Genomic DNA, 26,504 nt, shown 5'->3' with positions numbered 1-26,504 from the left:
GTTTCAAGTCCAACGACAATAAAATCTTGACAGCATAAATAATAATATAATAAACCTTCACTCTCTCGTCTTTAGCCTCAGAGCAAGTGCAAGACAGCAACTGCACTATAAATTGCTTTTTAAAGTCTAAATGACAGTGAATAAAAATAATACACAACTTTTTTATTATATAAAAAATTAATATATTAAGCTTAAAATCTTTTTTACAAGCTAATAATATTAATGTATAACATAAACAATAATAATAACAATAATTTACCTTTATGTTACAAAACAACGCTGGCTTGGGTTTCTTTATGTCTTTGGCGTATATGTCCATGTTTCTCTATAAAGTTAAAGTTGGTTGTTAGGCTTGTTTCAACAAGGATGAACAAGACACGTTTCCACATCGGTGATCGTCTATGGGGGATTATATGACCATTATCAGTGATGTCACGAGCCCCGCCCAACGCTAACAAGACTCCGCCCACTGCTCCACGCGTGAATGTTTTGGTGATAGTTGTGTGCGTCTCTCTCTCCTTGTATGACTGAAACGGATTTGATTTCTTCATATTACACGGACTTACTGCACTCTCGGTAAGGAATCTGTGCAAACACGTATCATAAACCGTGTAAATCATTTCAATTTTTTGACACCTGAAAAGAACAGGAGTACTTTTGTTTTTCTATTTGTGCGCCTGGTGTTATATTACACTGAACAAGCATTTGTAATAATAGTACTCTATCATCTATTATCAAATTCCATATCTTAATACAACATAATCTTAAAAATATTTTTAAGAACGATGACTTTTAAGATAAGTTTTAACCAGTGATAAAATGTGTAGAAACTGTATTAAAATGATAACTGTTTGTAAATTAGCTTTCCCTCACTCAAATAAAGCAGATCATGGAAAAGCATTATTTTTTATTTAGTACTGACCTGAATAAGATATTTCACATAGAAGACATTCACATATAGTCCACAAGAGAAAATAAAAGTTTTATATATAAAAAAATACTCAGTTCAAAAGTTTACATACACTTGATTCTCAATACTGTGTTGTTACCTGAACCTTGTTCATAAGTCCCTTGTTTGTCCCAAACAGTTAAACTGCCCACTGTTCTTCAGAAAAATCCTTCAGGTCTCACAAATTCTTTGGGTTTTCAGCATTTTTGTGTAATTGAACCCTTTCCAACAAAAGGGAGTGTATGATATTTTCACACTGAGGACAACTGAGGGATTTTGCTCTAGAAAGAAAACACGATTAAGAGCTGGGGGTGTAAACTTTTGAACAGAATGTAGATAAGTAAATTTTTCTTATTTTGCCTAAACATCAGGGTTTTTTTTTTCATTTAGTACTGCCCTTCAGAAGCTACAGAAGATACTTGCATGTTTCCCAGAAGACAAAATAAGTTAAATTTACCTTCTGTAATGGTTGCATGAGTCCCTCAGTTGTCTTCGGTGTGAAAAGATGCATCTTAAAATCATACAGTCATTGTTTAAAAGAGTTCATACACAAAAATGCTGAAAAACCAAAGCATTTGTGGGACCTGAAGAACAACGGGCAGTTTAACTGTTCAGGATAAACAAGGGACGCTCAAACAACTATTACTTAAAAAACAAAAAACAGCTGTGGATCATTCAGGTAACAACACTGTATTAAGAATCAAGTGTATGTAAACTTTTGAACAGGGTCGTTTTATTTACAAAAAAATAGTACGCATTTTGTATAATCCCTCTTATGTTGCTAACCTTTTGCAGATTCTGCAAGGTGTACATAAACTTTTGACTTCATCTGTAACTACAATATAAACACAAAAGCTTATACTGAATTATTTGTAATCCAAATCACTATTTATTATTGTTGCTATCTGCATGTTATACTCTTAGTTCTGTCTAAAGGATTTGGCATTAATGATGACATACCTGTCTTTGTGAGTTTTAAATTAAAGTGGGTTGTGCGTCAGTGATTTTTTTTTTCTTCTTCAGCTGCAAATCTTCAATAGTTTTAACGGCACTTTCAAATAAAGTCACACACAATGAACTCCTGAATCGGGATTTCACTGCCTGACACTTCACAGCTGATGGAGCATGAGTTATTTACAATGACATTCCAAAGCACAATTAAGGCTTAGTTTACGCTGTAGGCCTGCTCTTTTGAATAGAAACTCAAAGTCCAATATTCCTACTCTAACGCTTGCCGTTTCATACTGACGGTCATGACCGAAGCCTACGTGAGTCTCTGTTCTGTTACTGCGCTCTAGGATCAAAGTCCTACAACCTTATACAAGGCATAGGGCATTTTCTGCAAAGCAAGTTATATTGAAAAATGTTACTTTTTATATCAACCTTTAGTGGTTTGTCATCTCAGAATGATCTTCTTCTCTTATGTGCTAATGTTGTTGTTCTGTAGACAAGTGAACATCTTGGAAACGAGTGACATTTGGCTTTAGATCTCACTAAAGAGGCTATAAATGTTACATCACAGCTACGTCTCATTGAAATACATTGTTGTAACACCGTTCTTTTCTGACAGGTTTCCAAGAAGTGCTTAGACTGACATTATGACAGAGCTATTCTCTTCAAGGGATTTAGTTTACTCAAAAACAAAAATTGAGTCATTTACTTAGAGTCATTAATAACAATTTGTTCTATACATGTGTGACTCACTTTCTTCTGTACAACACAAAATAAAGGTCAGAAAAAAAAAAAAAAAAAAAGTTCACCCATAAATGAAAATTGTGTCAGCAATTGCTCTGAATCCATTAGACACTCATCTTTGAAACACAATTTAAGATATTTTAATGAAACCTAAGATTTCTGTCCCTTGGTTAAAAAAAGTTTGTACACATTAAAAGGTTAATAAAACGTTGTAAAAGTTATCCATTTTCAAGTTTAATTAAAGTCTTCTGAAGAGACACCACCACTTTAAATGATGGACAGATTTAATTGTGGTGCTGCAGCAAAGCTCTTAAGTATTAGATAATTTCAGTTCTTCATGGTGTTTTAACCGTAGTTACAAAACCACATTCCATTCAGTGAAATGGCACTTTCATTGTTACATTATAACAAGCAAACAAACCAAGTAGATATTGTGAATAATTGTTCTGGTCAAGCTAGCGGTTTAGTTAAGTGATATTTATAGGTTTTAAACATCATTTACACTGAACGACTGTACAGTATAGATAACACTTTTAACATCTTTAAAAGGATTACATTTGTCATAAATGTATATAATAAATGTAATAAATCCTTTCTATGTCACAAGTTCAAGACAGCGCATTGAGTGGAATTCTCCAGATAAAATGCCCATCCTTATGAATACCCTCTGTTTGCCAACATAAATAACTTTATAAGTATAGCTGCAAGCAGTATTTTTTGGGCCAAAGCAAGCATGGCAGTGATCATTAGAACAGTAGAATGATCTCTTCATTCTTGACAAAACATCTTTTAGCGTAACATATTTATGTGAAAATTAAACATACTTAAGGTCATTGCACACTGAGTCCAAAATGTTTTCGTCATCCTTTCCTATTAAAATGCTTGCTACGGAGGTAGCAACGCAGACAATCGAACCTGATCCGAATTCTTTTATGATGGATGAACGTTTTGGAGGCAGTATGTAAACATGATTGACACAACGTGAGGTCGTATTTGCTTTTTATAAAACGGTTAGTTCCATTCCTCAATTCTGATTGGTCAGCAGCTGTGTTGCATTCATGATACGGCACTGCTATGACCGCTTTACTCAACGGTTTTGTGTATCATTGAACCTTCTTAGCAACCACCCTTAGCAACGTAAACAAAGCTTTAGCAGTTAGGGACTACTTTTTACAGCAGAAGGCAGTTAATGATTTTACTTTATGAAAAAGTACAACCTAATATATATAAATTAATATATATTTTTGATATATTTTTATTGTGTGGTAACCGTTTTATAAAAGCAATAAGGTACGAGAGGCCGTGCTGTATCGTGAATAAATCACGGCTGAAGGGCGTTGTTAGGCACGACGCGAAGCGGTACAGCACGGCCTCAGCACAGCCTCTCGTACCTTATTGCTTAATTAATGCGCGAAAATCGGACACTGTGTGCAATAACTTTATTTTGACCTGTATTTATAGAAATATACAAAAGAATCTCACTTCCTTACAAAAACTTTCTTGCTGACAAATGGGTATAACCATAGTAGTTTGAAGAATAGTGATTACAATTATTATTATTTTTTTTTTTTAGTTAATTTTAGGGCTAAATAGGCTTTTTAATATTTCACTAGATGATTTTTGTTCTATATATATATATATATATATATATATATATATATATAGTACACTGCCGCTCAAATGTTATTTAAAGTCTCTTATCCTCATCAAGGCTGCATTTATTTGATTAAAAATACTGTAAAAAACAGTCATATTACTAAATGTAATTACAATACAAAACAATGGTTTTTATTTTAATATATGTTAAAATATAATTTATTCCTGTGATGCAAAGCTGAATTTTCATCAGCTGTTACTCCAGTCTTAAGTGTCACATGCTCCTTCAAAAATCATTCTAATATGCTGATTTATTATTAGAATTATCAATGTTGAAAACAGTTGTGCTGCCAAATTTTTTTTGAAACCCGTGATTCTTTTTTTTTTTTTTTTAGTTAAAAAGAACCGCATTATTCAAATTGAAAATATAAATATTTTCTAACAATGTAAATCTATGCTATCATGTTTTATTAATTTAACACATCCTTGATGAATAAAATTATTATTAAAAAAGGAGAATAAAAATGTACTGACCCCAAACTTTTGAACAATAGTGTATATTGTTAGAAAAGATTGTATTCTATTTTAAATAAATGCCGTTCTTTTTAAACTTTTTTTCATTAAAGAATCCTGAAGTAGTATTACAGGTTCCAAAAAATATTAGGCAGCACAACTGTTTCCAACACTGATAATAAATCTGAATATAACAATTATTTCTTAAGGATCATGTGACACTGAAGACTGGAGTAATGATGCTGAAAATTTAGCTTTGTATTACAAGAATAAACTACATTTTAAAATACATTCACATAGAAAACAGTTATTTTAAATTGAAATAATATTTCACAATATTACATTCTTTTTCTGTATTTGAGAGCATAAGAAACGTCTTAAAAAAAAAAAAAAATCTTACTGATCCCAAACTTTTGAGCGGCAGTGTATGTTTTTTTTGTTCCATATAAAATAGTTGGCATCATGGTCAAATGTATGATTATTTTTTGCTCAGATTAAAAAAAAAAAATCTAATATATGGAAAACAGTAAATTTGCATTACACTTTTATTTATTTATTGCCACTGAAAACTCTTTTCGCATTGACCCATAAACACTAATCAACACATAAAGAGCGCACATTAAATACGATACACGTAAGCTTGATCGTACATGCGTGAAGTGCAAGAACCAATGAAGTTCTGTTTAACTTGGATTTCTTGTACGGTCCCTTTATGAACATTTAAAAGCTTGAAAGTTTTGGGAGAATGGACTTTTAATAAAAGGACAGAAATCTCTCAGCTTTTATTAAAAAAAATATATTAAAAATGTTTCAAAGATCAGTCATAAAGCCTAATGACTTATCACACAAAGGTGTGTAAATGAAGACAGATTTCACATTTTTCATTTAACAATGGAGTTATTGTTGTGTAATTGTAGAGCTCCATTAACATGAAATGCTACCTAAAGCAGAAATATTGTGAAACTGGCAGCACAGAATAGAAAACAGAAATGCTTGATTAAGTATTCAAGTGATCTACTTGAAACAGTCAATCATTTTTAGAAAAAGCTCGTCGGAAGCTAGTACCTGAACAAAAGGGTTGGCGCTCCCCACGGTGCCTTCTATTGAAATCTTATCGAGAAAGAAAGGAGTGGTTAAGAGAATACAGGTCAGTTATACAAGATAAATTAATTTTTCTTAAGAAACATTATCTAACCTTTTATATTTCTACACTTACTTCCAAAAGTACACAGAGTGCAGGTCACAGATGGTTTCAGCGAGTGTTGTTTCAGCATGTTAAAGTTGTATATACGTAAATAGGTGTGCAAGCATTTCTACAAGTTTAAGACACATTTGTTAAAAAATATTTATGCCATTAGCAAAGATTAAGCAGAGTATTATACAGAATTAAGCATGTTGGAACCAGGGAAAGAAAAACAACATCTCTGAATAGGGTGATAATCTTTCTAAGCCACTAGAATTTAAAATGATTTTTCATTTCAGGATTGCATAAAACGGAAAACTTTCAGAGATTTTATCCTCTATGTGGGTGCAACAAAACAACAGATGTTTTGCATGCCTTTAGAAACAATGAAAGAAACATAAGTTATCGTAGCTTTAGCACTGCTAAGATTTCTTTACCCCTTTTCTATCAAAATGCCATCAAGAAATGCAATGAAAACTCTTGAAATTGCACCGAAGCTTAAACAAATAGCCTTTTGCCTGCTCTCTCAAGATAAATATTTGCACAATGTAATTACATATTAAAAGCACAACACTTATGACACCAGACTAGGGGGGAAACTACACTCTTAAAAATAAAGGTGCTTCAGGGTGCCATAGAAGAACCTTTTTGTCTAAATGGTTCCATAAAGAACCTTTAACATCTGAAGAACCTTTCTGTTTTACAAAGAGTTCATGGCAAAAGTTCTTCAGATTATAAAAAGGTAAGAAAGAGAGGGTTCTTGAACCAAAAATGGTTCTTCTATGGCAGGGGTCATCAAACTTGATCCTGGAGGGCCGGTGTCCTGCAGAGTTTAGCTCCAACTTGCCTCAACACACCTGCCTAGAAGTTTCAAGTATACCTATTAAGACCTTGATAAGCTGGTTCAGGTGTGTTTGATTAGGGTTGGAGCTAAACTCTGTAGGACACCGGCCCTCCAGGACTGAGTGTGGTGACCCCAGTTCTATAGCATTGCTGTGAAGAACCTTTTAATGCACCTTTATTTTTTAAGAGTGTATTGCAAAACGCCTCCATTCAAAACAGTTCACAACAGCTTTGATCACTAAAAACAGATGTTTCTATTGTATCAAGAGTTAAGAGGGGGTGAAAAAGTTTGTATATAAGGTCAAAACCATCCTCCAGACTCGTTTTTAAATCGTGCATTAAAAGCAACAAACACCAACACTAAAACTGAGATCCCGCTTTATTTAGAGGCCTCATTTAATTGATAGGTATGAATTCAGTTTACACAAAACCCTTTAAAAAAAGTCAACATGCAGTGATCACAAGGATAGAAAGAAGAGCCTATAGATGGAGAACAAAGGATTTGATGGTGTCTAGGCCGTACACTTCAAATATTCACAGTGACTCATGTTTCTTTTCTTGTCCGTGTATTCATACAGATTTAAACATACAAGGAAGGCATTGTTCTGACACAGAACAGTCAAACATTAGAAGCTTTAGGAATTTGAAAAAAAAAAACCTGTACCAAAGTCCAGTTTGACTTTACACCTCCACGAACCCCTCATAATTTAAGAAGGTGAAGCGTATGGTCAGCTGTAGGGCTCCATCATCTTTAGTCCCAAAAGGAATCTAGTTTACGTACCAATTGAGGCTGTGTCTTTCTCCGAAGTCCGAACTGTCTTTTTAAAACAAATAAATGCAAGACCTGCAGTGGAGATGAAGCTCCTCTCACTGAAGTCCTTGAAAATCTATGTACAGATTACTCCGAGCAATATTTAAAATGTCCGAAAGGAAATTACCAGACCCTAAGGTCAGTGTCTTGTCATTTCAATTATTATGAAAAGAAAAACAAGCTTTGTGAAACAGCAGCTTCCTGCGGACACCCTAAAACCAGCGTGCGGATGACAGTCTTGAGAATCAGAAATAGTCCTTGATATTCACGCAGCTGTGATATACAAAAGATACTGACCTCCGAAATGTACACCTTCCGAACAAAGCCGAATGAAACAAAAGCACTTTACAAAATGTATTATAAAATTTTCTTATAAAGTAAGGCACTGCATTAACTTTCACTCTCTGAAATAGTGCTGTTCAACAACTCAGCTGGTTGGAGCGAGTTTAGACGTAGGCCCCTAAAGCTGCGTGGAACTCAGTGAGACATTGGACGAGCTGTTGGAATTTTGGTCTCTCCTCCGGATCCAAGGCCCAGCAACAGGCCATCACTGCAAATCTGAAACAGAGAACATCTTCATATAAACACAACTTTACTTTTATCAGAAGCCACAGCAGATTAATCAAGGTCTGACAAGACTTCTTGGTCTTGATTACATTTGACAGCAACGTTTAAAAAAGGTCTCGAGTGAAAGTTGAGATCACCTTATCGCCTAGTTTCTATTCATGGTTTCCAACACACAAGGCAAGCCGCAGAACACATATTCATCACCTATTCTCTAGAGGAAAAGTGTGCTAAGCTGTGATCCGAAGCTGATTAGGTTTTCCTGCGTTTTCTAAACTGTGTTCCGGCGAGTGCGTGTAAGACAATAAATCTTGCTGTGTTTGGATGACTGACATGGTCAATAGCGCTTGTTGCTTTGTAATCCCTGGCTGGTTCGGTCTCCGCAGCTCCGGTTCCCTAGCTATTGCAGGATGCCGATAAGGTTCAGATTGTACGGACTTGTTGTATTCGGATGAAACTGTTCATTTCGTTTTCTAAAGGTTCAGTTGGTTCCCTCACAAATTAATCAAGATTTAAAAAAGCTGGTGTTATTGATACTTTGGGAGCAGCGCCAGTCGCTCAGTAACACAAGTTCACGAGAGTTTGTTTATTTTGCAATATTAACTCTGTACATGGTCATTTTGATTAAACACGTATTGTGAAATTGATTAAAATACAGAAGTTTGAACCAAACTCACAATTCATCGGGGCAGTTGATGGGTTGTGCTATTCTGTAGCCATCTTTCAGATAGGCAGCCATCTCGAAGGGGTCGATGTCAACGTAAGGAGTCTGTCCCAAGGTCATCAGCTCCCACAGAGTAACCCCGAAAGCCCACTGTAGGGAAATGACAAACAAGAGCTCAGACCAGGCTGATAGATGCACAATGACTGAAACAGAAAGATGATCCCTCCCTTTCAACAAGTGATGAGATCACTTGAGTCGGACATTATTTAGTAAACAGAAAGTGTTTACAGATGAGTATTTGAATGGAGAAAGATATTCCTTCTGTATTAAAATCTTCATATAGGACATATAAAACATTTCTTGGAGAGTTGCATAAAAAAATAATAATAATCAGAATCCAGGTATTAAAACAAGTTTTGTGTTCACAAAATCTTTTAAAACACTAACAATACATTTGTTTCATTTTTTTATTTATAAAATCATATTTATTAGTATAAATAAATAATTATTGGCCTATCTGTATCAGTCAGAATTTTATCTGAGCATTCCTTAAATTATTAAAAAGGACAACCATGATAATTCATGTAACTGCAGAAAAGTATATAAATATGAGACTGTTTAAAAAAAAAAAAGTGCCCCTATCTGGATTTGTTTGAGTCACGAGGTCCCCTTTAGGCCATTTTAGGGCCACTGGAAGTATTCTGGAAACAAAGCATTCCAGTAACACAAAAGAAGGAAATGTGGATTCTTTCCATTGATTTTGGACACAATCACAGCTTGTTCACAGAGAGATTTAAGACGCTTAAGATCTAATAAATAATCAGCCTTGCCTGTTTAACATGCATAAAGATGTTTGTTTCCTACATCATTAGATATGTACGGAAGCCCGTTTCCGCCATATAGAGCCATAAAGAAAATGTAATTGTGACTTTTTCCTTTCACAATTTGAACTTTTTCTTGCAATTGTGAGTTAACATCTTGGAATTCTGACTTTTGGTCTCAGAACTGTGAGATATAAACTCGCAACTGTGAGTTATAGTCAAAATTGTGAGATATAAACATGCAATTCTAAGAAATAAAGTTGCAAATCTGAGAAATAAACTCGTAAACCTAAGAAATAAACTAAATTCTGAGAAATAAACTCGAAACCTGAGAAATCTGAAACCTGAGAAATAAACTCGCAAATCTGAAAAATTCACTCAATTCTGAGGAATAAACTGGCAAACCTGAGAAATAAACTTGTGAACCTGAGAAATAAACTCGCAAATCTTAAAAATTAACTAAATTCTGAGGAATAAACTGGCAAACCTGAGAAATAAACTTGTAAACCTGAGAAATAAACTCGCAAATCTTAAAAATTAACTAAATTCTGAGAAATAAACTTGCAAATCTTAATAATTAACTAAATTCTGAGAAATAAACTCGCAAACCTGAGAAATAAACTCATAAACCTGAGAAATAAACTCGCAAATCTTAAAAATTAACTAAATTCTGAGGAATAAACTGGCAAACCTGAGAAATAAACTCGCAAACCTGAGAAATAAACTCGCAAATCTTAAAAATTAACTAAATTCTGAGAAATAAACTCGCAAACCTGAATAATTAACTCAATTCTGAGAAATAAACTCGCAAATCTTAAAAATTAACTAAATTCTGAAAATAAACTTGTAAACCTGAGAAATAAACTCGTAAACCTGAGAAATAAACTCGCAAATCTTAAAAATTAACTAAATTCTGAAAATAAACTTGTAAACCTGAGAAATAAACTCAATTCTGAGAAATAAACTTGTAAACCTGAGAAATAAACTCGCAAATCTTAAAAATTAACTAAATTCTGAGAAATAAACTTGCAAATCTTAATAATTAACTAAATTCTGAGAAATAAACTCGCAAACCTGAGAAATAAACTCATAAACCTGAGAAATAAACTCGCAAATCTTAAAAATTAACTAAATTCTGAGGAATAAACTGGCAAACCTGAGAAATAAACTCGCAAACCTGAGAAATAAACTTGTAAACCTGAGAAATAAACTCGCAAATCTTAAAAATTAACTAAATTCTGAGAAATAAACTCGCAAACCTGAATAATTAACTCAATTCAGAGAAATAAACTCGCAAACCTGAGAAATAAACTCACAAATCTTAAAAATTAACTAAATTCTGAGAAATAAACTCGCAAATCTGAAAAATTAACTCGCAAACCTGAGAAATAAACTCGCAAATCTGAAAAATTAACTCAATTGAGAAATAAACTCGCAAACCTGAGAAATAAACTCGCAAATCTTAAAAATTAACTAAATTCTGAGAAATAAACTCGCAAACCTGAGAAATAAACTCGTAAACCTGAGAAATAAACTTGCGAATCTTAAAAATTAACTAAATTCTGAGAAATAAACTCGCAAATCTGAGAAATAAACTCAATTCTGAGAAATAAACTCGCAATTCTGAGAAATAAACTCGCAAATCTTAAAAATTAACTAAATTCTGAGAAATAAACTCGCAATTCTGAGAAATAAACTCGCAAATCTTAAAAATTAACTAAATTCTGAAAATAAACTTGTAAACCTGAGAAATAAACTCAATTCTGAGAAATAAACTCGCAATTCTGAGAAATAAACTCGCAAATCTTAAAAATTAACTAAATTCTGAAAATAAACTTGTAAACCTGAGAAATAAACTCGTAAACCTGAGAAATAAACTCGCAAATCTTAAAAATTAACTAAATTCTGAGAAATAAACTCGCAAACCTGAGAAATAAACTCGCAAATCTTAAAAATTAACTAAATTCTGAGAAATAAACTCGCAAATCTTAAAAATTAACTAAATTCTGAAAATAAACTTGTAAACCTGAGAAATAAACTCACAAATCTTAATTAACTCGCAAACCTGAGAAATAAACTCGCAAATCTTAAAAATTAACTCAATTCTGAGAAATAAACTCAATTCTGAGAAATAAACTCGCAATACTGAGAAATAAACTCGCAAATCTTAAAAATTAACTAAATTCTGAGAAATAAACTTGCAAATCTTAAAAATTAACTCAATTCTGAGAAATAAACTCGCAAACATGAGAAATAAACTCGCAAACCTGAGAAATAAACTCGCAAACCTGAGAAATAAACTCGCAAACCTGAGAAATAAACTTGTAAACCTGAGAAATAAACTCGCAAATCTTAAAAATTAACTAAACTCTGAGAAATAAACTCGCAAACCTGAGAAATAAACTCGTAAACCTGAGAAATAAACTCGCAAATCTTAATTAACTAAATTCTGAGAAATAAACTCGCAAATCTTAAAAATTAACTAAATTCTGAAAATAAACTTGTAAACCTGAGAAACTCGTAAACCTGAGAAATAAACTCGCAAATCTTAAAAATTAACTAAATTCTGAGAAATAAACTCGCAAACCTGAGAAATAAACTCGTAAACCTGAGAAATAAACTCGCAAATCTTAAAAATTAACTAAATTCTGAGAAATAAACTCGCAAATCTGAGAAATAAACTCAATTCTGAGAAATAAACTCGCAATTCTGAGAAATAAACTTGTAAACCTGAGAAATAAACTTGTAAACCTGAGAAATAAACTCGTAAACCTGAGAAATAAACTCGCAAATCTTAAAAATTAACTAAATTCTGATAAATAAACTCGCAAACCTGAGAAATAAACTTGTAAACCTGAGAAATAAACTTGCGAATCTTAAAAAATAAACTCAATTCTGAGAAATAAACTCAATTCTGAGAAATAAACTCAATTCTGAGAAATAAACTCGCAATTCTTAAAAATTAACTAAATTCTGAAAATAAACTTGTAAACCTGAGAAATAAACTCACAAATCTTAATTAACTCGCAAACCTGAGAAATAAACTCGCAAATCTTAAAAATTAACTCAATTCTGAGAAATAAACTCGCAAATCTGAGAAATAAACTCAATTCTGAGAAATAAACTCGCAATTCTGAGAAATAAACTCGCAAATCTTAAAAATTAACTAAATTCTGAAAATAAACTTGTAAACCTGAGAAATAAACTCGTAAACCTGAGAAATAAACTCGCAAATCTTAAAAATTAACTAAATTCTGAGAAATAAACTTGTAAACCTGAGAAATAAACTTGCGAATCTTAAAAAATAAACTAAATTCTGAGAAATAAACTCGCAAATCTTAAAAATTAACTAAATTCTGAAAATAAACTTGTAAACCTGAGAAATAAACTCGTAAACCTGAGAAATAAGCTCTCAAATCTTAAAAATTAACAAATTCTGAGAAATAAACTTGCAAATCTTAAAAATTAACTAAACTCTGAGAAATAAACTCGCAAACCTGAGAAATAAACTCGCAAATCTTAAAAATTAACTAAACTCTGAGAAATAAACTCGCAAACCTGAGAAATAAACTCGTAAACCTGAGAAATAAACTCGCAAATCTTAATTAACTAAATTCTGAGAAATAAACTCGCAAACCTGAGAAATAAACTCGCAAATCTTAAAAATAAACTCGCAAATCTTAATTAACTAAATTCTGAGAAATAAACTCGCAAACCTGAGAAATAAACTCGCAAATCTTAAAAATAAACTCGCAAATCTTAAAAATTAACTAAATTCTGAGAAATAAACTCGCAAACCTGAGAAATAAACTTGTAAACCTGAGAAATAAGCTCTCAAATCTTAAAAATTAACAAATTCTGAGAAATAAACTTGCAAATCTTAAAAATTAACTAAACTCTGAGAAATAAACTCGCAAACCTGAGAAATAAACTCGCAAACCTGAGAAATAAACTCGCAAACCTGAGAAATAAACTCGCAAACCTGAGAAATAAACTCGCAAACCTTAAAAATTAACTAAATTCTGAGAAATAAACTCGCAAATCTTAAAAATTAACTAAATTCTGAGAAATAAACTCGCAAACCTGAGAAATAAACTTGTAAACCTGAGAAATAAACTCACAAATCTTAAAAATTAACTAAATTCTGAGAAATAAACTCAATTCTGAGAAATAAACTCGCAATTCTGAGAAATAAACTCGCAAATCTTAAAAATTAACTAAATTCTGAAAATAAACTTGTAAACCTGAGAAATAAACTTACAAATCTTAATTAACTCGCAAACCTGAGAAATAAACTCGCAAATCTTAAAAATTAACTCAATTCTGAGAAATAAACTCGCAAATCTGAGAAATAAACTCAATTCTGAGAAATAAACTCGCAATTCTGAGAAATAAACTCGCAAATCTTAATTAACTAAATTCTGAAAATAAACTTGTAAACCTGAGAAATAAACTTGTAAACCTGAGAAATAAACTCGTAAACCTGAGAAATAAACTTGCAAATCTTAAAAATTAACTAAACTCTGAGAAATAAACTCGCAAACCTGAGAAATAAACTCGCAAACCTGAGAAATAAACTTGTAAACCTGAGAAATAAACTCGCAAATCTTAAAAATTAACTAAACTCTGAGAAATAAACTCGCAAACCTGAGAAATAAACTCGTAAACCTGAGAAATAAACTCGCAAATCTTAATTAACTAAATTCTGAGAAATACTCAATTCTGAGAAATAAACTCGCAATTCTGAGAAATAAACTCGCAAATCTTAAAAATTAACTAAATTCTGAAAATAAACTTGTAAACCTGAGAAATAAACTTGTAAACCTGAGAAATAAACTCGTAAACCTGAGAAATAAACTCGCAAATCTTAAAAATTAACAAATTCTGAGAAATAAACTCGTAAACCTGAGAAATAAACTCACAAATCTTAAAAATGAACAAATTCTGAGAAATAAACTTGCAAATCTTAAAAATTAACTAAACTCTGAGAAATAAACTCGCAAACCTGAGAAATAAACTCGCAAACCTGAGAAATAAACTCGCAAATCTTAAAAATTAACTAAATTCTGAGAAATAAACTCGCAAACCTGAGAAATAAACTTGTAAACCTGAGAAATAAACTTGCGAATCTTAAAAAATAAACTAAATTCTGAGAAATAAACTCAATTCTGAGAAATAAACTCGCAAATCTTAAAAATTAACTAAATTCTGAAAATAAACTTGTAAACCTGAGAAATAAACTCACAAATCTGAGAAATAAACTCAATTCTGAGAAATAAACTCGCAATTCTGAGAAATAAACTCGCAAATCTTAAAAATTAACTAAATTCTGAAAATAAACTTGTAAACCTGAGAAATAAACTCGTAAACCTGAGAAATAAGCTCTCAAATCTTAAAAATTAACAAATTCTGAGAAATAAACTTGCAAATCTTAAAAATTAACTAAACTCTGAGAAATAAACTCGCAAACCTGAGAAATAAACTCGCAAACCTGAGAAATAAACTTGTAAACCTGAGAAATAAACTCACAAATCTTAAAAATTAACTAAATTCTGAGAAATAAACTCAATTCTGAGAAATAAACTCAATTCTGAGAAATAAACTCGCAAATCTTAAAAATTAACTAAATTCTGAAAATAAACTTGTAAACCTGAGAAATAAACTCACAAATCTTAATTAACTCGCAAACCTGAGAAATAAACTCGCAAATCTTAAAAATTAACTAAATTCTGAGAAATAAACTCGCAAATCTTAAAAATTAACTAAATTCTGAGAAATAAACTCGCAAACCTGAGAAATAAACTTGTAAACCTGAGAAATAAACTCACAAATCTTAAAAATTAACTAAATTCTGAGAAATAAACTCAATTCTGAGAAATAAACTCGCAATTCTGAGAAATAAACTCGCAAATCTTAAAAATTAACTAAATTCTGAAAATAAACTTGTAAACCTGAGAAATAAACTCACAAATCTTAATTAACTCGCAAACCTGAGAAATAAACTCGCAAATCTTAAAAATTAACTAAATTCTGAGAAATAAACTCGCAAATCTTAAAAATTAACTAAATTCTGAGAAATAAACTCGCAAACCTGAGAAATAAACTTGTAAACCTGAGAAATAAACTCGCAAATCTTAAAAATTAACTAAATTCTGAAAATAAACTTGTAAACCTGAGAAATAAACTCACAAATCTTAATTAACTCGCAAACCTGAGAAATAAACTCGCAAATCTTAAAAATTAACTCAATTCTGAGAAATAAACTCGCAAATCTGAGAAATAAACTCAATTCTGAGAAATAAACTCGCAATTCTGAGAAATAAACTTGTAAACCTGAGAAATAAACTCGTAAACCTGAGAAATAAACTCGTAAACCTGAGAAATAAACTCACAAATCTTAAAAATTAACAAATTCTGAGAAATAAACTTGCAAATCTTAAAAATTAACTAAACTCTGAGAAATAAACTCGCAAACCTGAGAAATAAACTCGCAAACCTGAGAAATAAACTTGTAAACCTGAGAAATAAACTCGCAAATCTTAAAAATTAACTAAACTCTGAGAAATAAACTCGCAAACCTGAGAAATAAACTCGTAAACCTGAGAAATAAACTCGCAAATCTTAATTAACTAAATTCTGAGAAATACTCAATTCTGAGAAATAAACTCGCAAACCTGAGAAATAAACTCGCAAATCTTAAAAATAAACTCGCAAATCTTAAAAATTAACTAAATTCTGAAAAATAAACTCGCAAACCTGAGAAATAAACTTGTAAACCTGAGAAATAAACTCGCAAATCTTAAAAATTAACTAAATTCTGAGAAATAAACTCGCAAATCTTAAAAATTAACTAAATTCTGAGAAATAAACTCGCAAACCTGAGAAATAAACTTGTAAACCTGAGAAATAAACTCACAAATCTTAAAAATTAACTCGCAAACTTGAGAAATAAACTCAATTCTGAGAAATACTCAATTCTGAGAAATAAACTCGCAAACCTGAGAAATAAACTTGTAACTGCCTTGAACAGAACTGATATATAAACCTTTTTTCCCCTCAAAATTGGACTTTATAACTTGTATTTGCGAGTTTATCTCTCACAATTCTGTAAAAAAAATGTAATTGTGATATAAACCCACAACTGCGAGAAAAAGTCACAATTGTAAAATACAAACAGAAGTCAGAATTTCAAGTTTATATCTCACAATTCTGAGAAAAAAGTCAGAATTGTGCTATAAAAATTCACAATAACCTTTTTTTATTTTTTATTGAGTGGCGGAAACAAGCTTACATAGCTATGAAACAAACTTAAGTGAAAATTAATGTAATTACAGCCCTTGCTATAAATAATGTTCAAGTCAATTAAGTTGATTAGATGCCAGTCAATAATCTTGGATATAAAAAGCAACACGACTATAAAAAAAACTGCATTACTTTCATGGAAAAGATGACTTCATAAACAGCTCTGTATGTGTCCGCCCTTCAGGGAGATGTGTTGGAAAATGCCAAACAGTAAAAGTACTGTAAAAAAAGTTTTGTTTGCGCTTGAGGGCAACACACTTAACTGTAAAACACACTTGAAATTAATCCTCCCTATTCATTAAAAGACAATAATGACTATCTTTTCTTTCTTGACATTTTAAAACAGACAGGCTTCTTTACATATAAAAGGATGTCGTCTTCCGCTCTTAATGCGTTTTTTGTTTTTTGGTTGTTGAGAGGCTATGAGAGGGAAATTGGGCACAGATCAAAGTTGACATCCACTGGTGATCTGGGATTTAGTCTTATGTCTCAATGGGCGGGAGGTATCCTGCACTACTGGTCCTTACGGTAAACAAATCTCCGGCATATCCTAGTAAACGAGTAAATTTCCAAACCAGGCCACTGCTCATCACCAGCTCCTATTGTGTTACGATAAACAAAACCTTAATAATTGTTCCTGGCATGAGGGCAGCACCAGGCACTATTGTTCTGGTAGATTGAAAGGATGCAGAGGTCAGATCGCTGACAGGTTTTGGCCCGGTGTGTCATTTATGAGACGGCCAGGCGGCGTTCAGTACTTCCTGACTGTCTAGGGTGGGTTGTTTCCTTGGCACTTGGAGTGAGACAGATGGGAATGTACAGTGTGTTGCCAGACAAACAATTTTCTCTCACATTCACTTCTCTCAGAAATACAAGAATGTGCCAGGGGTTTGCCTCGCCATTTCTTATGCTCGAGTTTGCTTAAAAACACAGGTTGCCCCCCCAAAAAAAAATATATATATATATAAGTAATATAATAAATATTATTGCACTTTAAATGAACAGTTTCCCATTTTAATATACTTTAAAATATAATTTCATTTCAGTGATGCAAAGCTGAATTTTCATCAGCCATTACTCCAGTCTTCAGTGTCACATGATCCTTCAGAAATCATTCTGATATGCTGATTTATTATTGATGTTGGAAAAAGTTGTACTGCTTAATATTATTTTTAACCTGTGATACTTTTTTCAAGATTTTTTGATGAATAAAACGTTAAAAAGAACAGCATTTTTTTTAAAATAGAAATCTTTTTGTACAATGTAAGTCTTTACTATCACTTTTTATCCATTTAACACAACCTTGCTAAATAAAGTATTAATTTCTTTCAAAGAAAGAAAAAAAATACTGAAAAATACTTCTCAATTCTAAGAAAAATAAACGTGCAAATCTGAGGAAAAAAAACTCAAATCTGAGAAATAAACCCAAAACTGAGAAATAAACTCGCAAATTGGAGAAACTAGCAAATCTGAGAAATAAACAGCATTTATTCAAAATAGAAATCTTTTCTAACAATATAAGTCTTTACTATCACTTTTTACCAATTTAACACATCCTTGCTGAATAAAAGTATTAATTTCTTTCAAAGAAAGAAAGAAAAAAAATACTGAAAAATACTTCTCAATTCTGAGACATAAACTCACAAATCTGAGAAATAAACAGCATTTATAAAAAAAAAAGAACAGTGTTAAAAAAAATCTAAATATTTTATAACATTATAAGTCTTTACCATTTTTATCAAATCCTTGCTGAATAAAAGTATTAATTTCCTTCAAACTAAGAAAGAAAGAAAAACATTTACTGAACCCAAACTTTGAACAGTAGCGTATAAATGTTAATGATTTATATTTTAAATAAATGCTTAAATTCTTTTTAACATTTTATTTATCAAAGAATCTTGAAAAAATTATCAGGAAGAAAAATATTAATAAGGACAATTGTTTCTAATATTGATAATAAATCAGCATATTAGAACAATTTCTGAAGGATCATGTGACACTGAAGACCGGAGTAATGATGCTGAAAATTCAGCTTTACACAATATTACTTTTATTTTCTGTATTTTTAAATCAAATAAACGCAGCCTTGATGAGCCGAAAAAAAAAAAAAAAACATTAAAAATCTTACAGATCCCAAACTTTTGAATGGCAGTGTAAACCTGTTTACCATTTAAAGCGATTGTGTCTCTTTTTTTACAATGTCTATATAAACTCTTTATAAAGCATTAAAGTGCTGCTGTAATGGCCTTTCAATGGAGGAACAGAAGAAAACTCACATTTCAGTGAAAACATTCATTTATGTTAAGTCTGGAACAACATGAAAGTAAATAGTGGCAATTTTCATTTTTGAGTGAACTATGCCTTTACCCTGTGCTATGCACAAATGCAGACTTGAGAAAAAATTCTCTGCAATTTAATTGTACACCTATTACAGGACTATTATTCTGAATATAAACATATTAAAGAAAATCAAATGTGTGTTAACTGCGGTACTGCTGAATGCAGCTGACAACTAAATGCAGGCCTCAACAAGTTCATGAGCACCTGAAGCATGATTACTATAATTGTCAGCAGCTACAATGCATGATGGAGCAGACAGTATGACGTCAAAGAAGTTACGCAATTTTAAATCGGTTACTGAGATTTGGACACAATCTGAGAGCCCAAAACTTTAGTTAAAAATTATAGTGATTTTACTAGTGCAATAACAAAATACCATTCTTTTATAAGCAAAATATGTGGGAAAATAGAAAAGAATACATTAGAGAACACCTGCCGGTATGAAACTAAATATTAGGTGAGTGCAAGCATGTTACAGTCTGTTACAAAAAATGGCAAAAAGAAGCAGCAACTCTTACCACATCACTGGCACTAGAGAAGTCATTGTTAAGCAAACTCTCCAAAGCCATCCAGCGAACGGGTCGGTTCTCATTGTCCCCGAGGCAGTGATAGTCCATGGGGAAGAGATCACGGGCCAGCGCATTGTCTGTGATCTTCACTTGCATACTGTTATCAATTCTAGAGAAATAAGCAAATAAATTAAAACACTTGAGACAAAGAAACAAAATATACATGAGTCAAAGATGTTAAGGTGTCCACGTCAAAAGAAATGTACAAAAGTGATTTTGTGTCTATAGAAAGCACATTAAATGTAAAAGTAAAGTGTCTGCTTTTAAGGTTTCAAATAAGTGGAGAATAAAATGTCAAAATTTGGTTGAAGTAATGTGAAATTGTCACTCAGTATAACACAATATTTATGTAAAAAATTCAAACATGCTTATATAAAATACATAAAAGAATAAGGGAGCATATTAAATTGTATTGTGTTTAAAATTAGTAAAAAAACCCTTACTGTCAAATGGGCAAAACCTAGGATAGTGGCAAATTTTAAATACAACTAATTAGTATTTGGTGTCAAAATAATTCATCTTTTAATACGCAACACACTGATTTTTGTTGTAAATATGCCTGACAAGACTGTTACATTGAATGCCATTTTAGTGGGGGTCTTCTATAAATTAGGAAAAAAAAAAAAAAAATAAAATGTATGATATTTATTTTTTGCTCAGAAAAACAAAAATGCAATGAAATTAAAGAACTTTTTCATATTTTTTGGGGAAAAACTAAAACTTAAAGCAGTATCAAGCTTGTTTTTATGCTTAAACCCTTTTACGTATTTAACCCACATACGTATCCCTGGACAACAAAACCAGTCATATTTTTTGAAATCGAGATTTATACATCATCTGAAAGCTGAGATAAATAAGCATTCCATTGATATACACTACCATTCAAAAGGATCAGTAAGACTTTTCTTGTTTTGTTTTTTTTAAACAATTTTCTTATGCTCATCAAGGCTGCATTTATTTGATTCAAAACACAGGAAAAAATAATATTGTCAAATATTATTACAATGCAAAAGAATGTTTTTCTATTTTAATATACATTAAAATCTATTTTATTTAGTTTTCAGCATCATTACTACAGTCTTCAGTGTCACGTGATCCTTCAGAAATCATTCTAATATGCCGATTTATTATCAGTTTTGAAAACTGTTGTGCTGCTTGATATTTCTTGCAACCTGTGATTTTTTTTTAGGATTCTTTAATGAATATAAAGTTTAAAAAGAACAGCATTTATTTAAAATAGAAATCTTTTCTAACAATACACACTATTGTTCAAACGTTTTGGGTCAATACATTTTTATTCTTTCGTTTTTTGAAGAAATTAATACTTTTTATTCAGCAAGAATGTGTTAAATTAATAAAAAGTGATGGCAAAGCCATCCATTTATCAAAGAATCCTGAAAAACAGTATTACAGGTTATAAAATATTTGGCAAAACAAATGTTGCCAAATTGGATCATTCTAATAATAAATCAGCATATTAGAATCATTTCTGACGGATCATGTGAGACTGAAGACTTGAGTAACGGCTGATGAAAATTTAGCTTTGCATCACAGGAATAACTTAAAGTACAGTTAAAGTAAAATAAAAAACACTGTTTTATATTGTAATAACATATAGCACTATTACAGTTTATTTTTCTGTATTTCCGATCAAATAAATGCAGCCTTGATGAGCATAAGACACTTTTTTTAAAAGCATTAAAGTCTTACTAATCCCAAACTTTTGAGCAGCAGTGTATGGTTTGTTAGGATAGGACGATATTTGGCCAAGACACAGCTATTAAAAAATCTGGAACCTGAGGGTGCAAAAAAATCTAAATATTGAGAAAATCGCCTTTAAAGTTGTCCAAAAGAAATTCTTAATGCATATTTCTAATCAGAAATTACTTTTTGAGACATTTACGGTAGGAAATGTACAAAATATCTTCATGGAACATGATCTTTACTTAATATCCTAACGTTTTTTGGCATAAAAGAAAAATCGATAATTTTGACCCATACAATGTATATCATATACAATGTAAATGACTGGTTTTGTGGTCCAGGGTCACATATGTTAATTCAAATGGTAAAGAATGCATAGAGAATGCATTTGACTGTACATTTCTTTTTTTTCTTTTTTTAATAGCCAATATGTAACTCTTGGTGCAGCTGTATACTCTTGCGTGAAGGATAGTGGGAAAACATTACACACTTACACACAGTTTCTGGCAGCCAGGTCTTTGTGAATAACCTCTCTTCGTGCCAGATAGCTCATGCCACATGAAATCTGTATTGCCATGTGGACCAGGTCTTGTTGAGAGATGGCCTGTGAGGGTAACAAGAGAAAGACTTAATAAAACGGTTTTTATTTGATAAAGACAACATTTAAGGGGTCACTGGGAGAAACATTTTAATAAAAGAGGTCCAAGCAAGAGAAACCAAAAGTGGGACGCATGACAATTGGTAACGCAGATGCTTGTGGTTACGGTTCACCTCTTAGGAAACCAGACTAGATGGAGCAACAAGTTCCTCTGCTGAATCTCATTTGCTAGAACGAGTTTGACGTCTGATGTAATGAGAGTTACCTCACTAAACATAAACATCCTCTGAACCTAGACGCAAAGCCAAACACTAACGCTTTAACTCTTTAGAGGGAGTGGTTCGACTTCTGGCATCCTTGTATAATCTATCTCGAGTGAGACACAACAAGAAACCCTGGGTGCTAACTGACAAGGTCATTAACGATCTTCTCTAAATGAGTGGCTTTGCACATGAATTATACACAAGGCTTTAGAACAAAATAATTGCAGTGGATGACAAACTGAGGTGTCAGATGAGTTCGATGATGCATGCTCATTCCTGTTTGTTCAGCGTGAGTTCGGATAGTGTGATTTAGACCGCAATGTTTACTCAAGAGAGAATGTACTACATTAGGAGGTAGGGATGGGTCAATGAGAGTGTCTAGTAAATCTTAACTAGAGATGCACCGATTACAATTTTCTTGGCCGATTCTGATTTTTCAGTGAGTGTGACCTGCCGATTCCGATTTAATTTTTTTAAGAACTGTAATGAAAGCATAGGCCTATACAGAAATATTTTCTTTAATTAAATTTATTTTATAATAAAATACATTTTTAAACATTATAGGATTTTCTTACAACAAAATAACTTTAACAACAAAATAAAGTGCTTTGTGCCTTCGAAAAAGGTATAAAATTAGTTCCTGTAACTAACAGTATAGTTATACTAACAAAAATCTTTTCCTCAATGTATTTTTTTATTTTATAATAAAATACATTTTTAAACATTATAGGATCTTCTTACAACAAAATAACTTTAACAACAAAATAAAGTGCTCTGAGCCTTGAAAACATTAGAAATAAAATATAAGTGACAAAGCAGGCATACAAAAATCTACTTTCCTTCAATGAATTTTATATGGATTTTTTTTTAAACATTAATTACAGGATCATCTCACAACAATAACTTTAATAACAAAACGTGCACTGTGTCTTCAAACAGGTAGAAATAACAATGCTTGTACTAAATGCTATTACTTGAGCATTAATGGCAAATTTTCCTTGATAAAGAGAAGCATTTCTGCCTTGTCACCAGTTAATCCAGCGGTAACGTTACTACACTTCGGAACATTCATTCACATATTTGCGCTACGCCACCGCATACAGCGTCTTCACACACAGATGATATTTACTAGAGAAGTGTAACATAAATGCCTCTGTAAATAAATACAAATTAAATTCACGTCACGCATGCTTTAATTACCTTCAAATGGAACATATACGCTCGCTTCGAACTATTAGTGTGTGAAGAGGCTGTATGCGGAGGCGCAGCGCAAATATGTGAATGAATGAAAGTGTAGTAAACGTCAACGGATTTCCCCTGCTCAGGGAGTAGGGAGCAATGAACACTGGGCAGGCACCATGTCAATCGGAACAGTTCATTCACGGAGCTTACTTCTAACGAGTGGGTTATCTGAATCACGTGTGTTAATTAACAGAGACATGCAAAATATGCAGAGCGGAGGCGTGATCTACCACATGTCCAGCCAAGCTAAACAAGCGCGTGGTTCGTGGTTGTTCCCTTGCGTTGTATTTTGGCCTTATAAATGTTACAAACTGCGATCTTTGTGTCATCTTCACTCACACCAAAGACATGTTTACACACGACTGTGACGTAATTGCATGCGCCGCTGGCAATAAAAGGATCGGCTAGGAATCGGCAAGAGGAGGAATTGACCGGCCGGTCACCGATCCGGGCCGATCATGCGAAAATCGTCCGATTCCGATCACTAGCCGATCAATCGGTGCATCTCTAATCTTAACCTTTTCTTTTTAGCTGTTATGACTTAAAGAGGATCAATTCAGACACGCAAGTTCTCTCAGTAGCGTGTCAACAGCAGGTGTATGACTGTCAACACACTAAACCCTTCTTTGAGGAGTCACAACTCCAATTTATTCACCTTTGCAAATCACCTGAGCGCTGTGATTTAGTTAGAAATGCACAGGTAGTAAAATACTAGTAATGAATCAGCTGTTTTAAGAGGGTACAAGTGAATTTAGGCATCATTTTTTAAAAATTTGCAATATGGCAAATATTAATTTTGACTGCAACGGTAATCTAAAAGTTAAAACAGGAAAATTACTATTTATAATTAAATAGAAAACACTGGTCAATATACATATTTTAAATAGTTTATTTAATCAAAAATACAGTAAAAGCTGTAATATTGTTAAATATTATTTCAATTTAAATTTGCTACTTTTCATTGCAAATATTTTAAATTGTAATTTATTCCTATTATATCAAAGCTGATTTTTTTTAGCAGCCAAGTTTTCAGTGCCACATGATCCTTCAGAAATCATTCTAATATGATTGCCCAAGAAAATCATTATCAATGCTGAAAACAAATGTGCTGCTTAATATTTTTGTATGAACAGTAATGCATTTTTTTCCAGTAATCATTTGCGAGTAAAACAATTCAAAAGAGCAGCATTTATTTGCAATAAAAAGCTTTCGCAACAAAATCAAGCCTTTACTGCTACTTTTTATCAATGAAATGTGTCCTTATGAAATTAATGCTTTGATTCCACAAAAAAAAAAAAAAAAAACACAAATTTCTGAATTGTCAATTTCTGATTTGTTGTGTATATGCGCCTTTCTACGGAATTGGTACAAAGTTAGAGTTGGAAACATCTTAAAAAAAATGTCTTTCCAAAAAGTTTGTAGGTATGCAAATTGTATAATATCTACATACACATTTCTAGTAATTGTAAAAATCTCATTGTATTTTCAGAAAGTTCTGGAATTTGTGTCCTCTCCCCAAATTGGTCACAAATTTGACAGTAATATATAGTTTAATTAGAAGGGTTATATTGACCTTTTAAGATTTTACTTGCATCTACATTGTAATTTTTTTCTTGCCATTTTATTAACATTTTTTCAGAGAAAAATCAATAAAAATTAATTTAACAATATTTCAGGTGTAATGAGACCTGTTGTATTTTTAATCCATTTTTTCTTTGTAAAAGGCAAAACGTTGAAGTTAAGGATTCATTATTTTGAATATATTTTATATATTAAACTAAAAACTAACATCTTAGTTGATAATTCTGTATACTTTATTTTTGACCAACATCCCATGTTTCGGTAGTGACTGCACATTTTTGGTAGCAACCACAGCACATTTAAGAATTTTAACTTGCATACTAAAACTCTACTAAAACATACTAAAATACACAAAATGTGCATAACTGCACTTAAAATGTGTTATTTTTTCTTTTGTCACTACCAAAACAATAATGACTTGTTTTTGTTGTGACTGTTTTGGTAATGATAAATTTATGAAATAATATCCCAAAAAAATCAATCAAATCAAAGATGTCACTACTGAAACTCAACAGAATGTTTCAATAGTGGCAATTTTATGGGATAACACCCAAAAAACCAAAGATGTCAATACTGAAACTTTACCAAATGTACTTAGATACTTTTGAACCTAGCTCAAAGATGCTAATCAGCACATGGTTAGCTAGCGCAGTTCTGAACAGTTTTACACACATAAAAACTAAATGTTATGGAATATCAAAAAAAAAAAAAAAAGGTGTGCTTAATCGCAGAAAAAAGGTGTACGGTAGTGACATTGCTTAAAGTTACAAAGAGATTTTTCATACTTTTGAACACATTTACCTTAAAATGATGGGACCTATCTACTCACCATGTAGTTACAGTATGAGAGAGAGTGAAATGTAGTTAAAATCACTCTCAGCCAATGGAATTAAAACATACACCGTTTCGGTTGTGATATGAAAATGCGGGACATTTTTTAAAAAAATATTTTTTTTTAGCTAAAGTTTCTAAATTTACACAACTTTTTTAAAAGAATACTTTTAAAAGACAATAATAGAAAAAAAATTATAAAAATGATTTGAAATATATATATATATATATATATATATATATATATATATATACGCTTACAAATATTTTAAATATCACTGTGTTTTAACAGCTAATAGAAGGATCTTAGTAAACATCTAAAGTTTGAATACTTAAATGCTTTTTAAATGTGTTTTGGGTTGTGGGAAAGCAGTTTGGACCAATTCTGTAGAATGGCCCATATACAACATAGAACAACACCAATACATCATGCAT

The 26,504-nt window shown here is 31.7% G+C and overlaps 2 protein-coding genes across 3 annotated transcripts in view; both read right to left on the bottom strand.

Annotated features, from left to right (window-relative positions):
- slco2a1 (solute carrier organic anion transporter family, member 2A1) overlaps positions 1-392 on the bottom strand; it is a 31,573-nt gene extending 31,181 nt beyond the window's left edge. For both annotated transcript variants that reach the window (XM_073851641.1, XM_073851642.1), the window contains exon 1: positions 260-392. In XM_073851641.1, the coding sequence (XP_073707742.1) occupies positions 260-319 (60 nt within the window). In that variant the 5' untranslated portion in view covers positions 320-392. The remainder of the gene's footprint in view (positions 1-259) is intronic.
- Positions 393-7,140: 6,748 nt separating this feature from the next.
- The window catches only part of ryk (receptor like tyrosine kinase), a 76,563-nt gene continuing 57,199 nt past the window's right edge, over positions 7,141-26,504 (bottom strand). The window contains 4 exon segments of the mRNA XM_073852536.1: positions 7,141-8,148; positions 8,832-8,968; positions 19,800-19,959; positions 22,049-22,158. Of these exon segments, the coding sequence (XP_073708637.1) occupies positions 8,037-8,148; positions 8,832-8,968; positions 19,800-19,959; positions 22,049-22,158 (519 nt within the window). The 3' untranslated portion in view covers positions 7,141-8,036.

The sequence above is a fragment of the Garra rufa genome, chromosome 12 (assembly GCF_049309525.1).
Source record: "Garra rufa chromosome 12, GarRuf1.0, whole genome shotgun sequence".
NCBI lineage: Eukaryota > Metazoa > Chordata > Actinopteri > Cypriniformes > Cyprinidae > Garra > Garra rufa.
The sequence above is the reverse complement of the archived record's forward strand: the minus strand, read 5'-3'. Positions and strand labels throughout refer to the sequence as shown.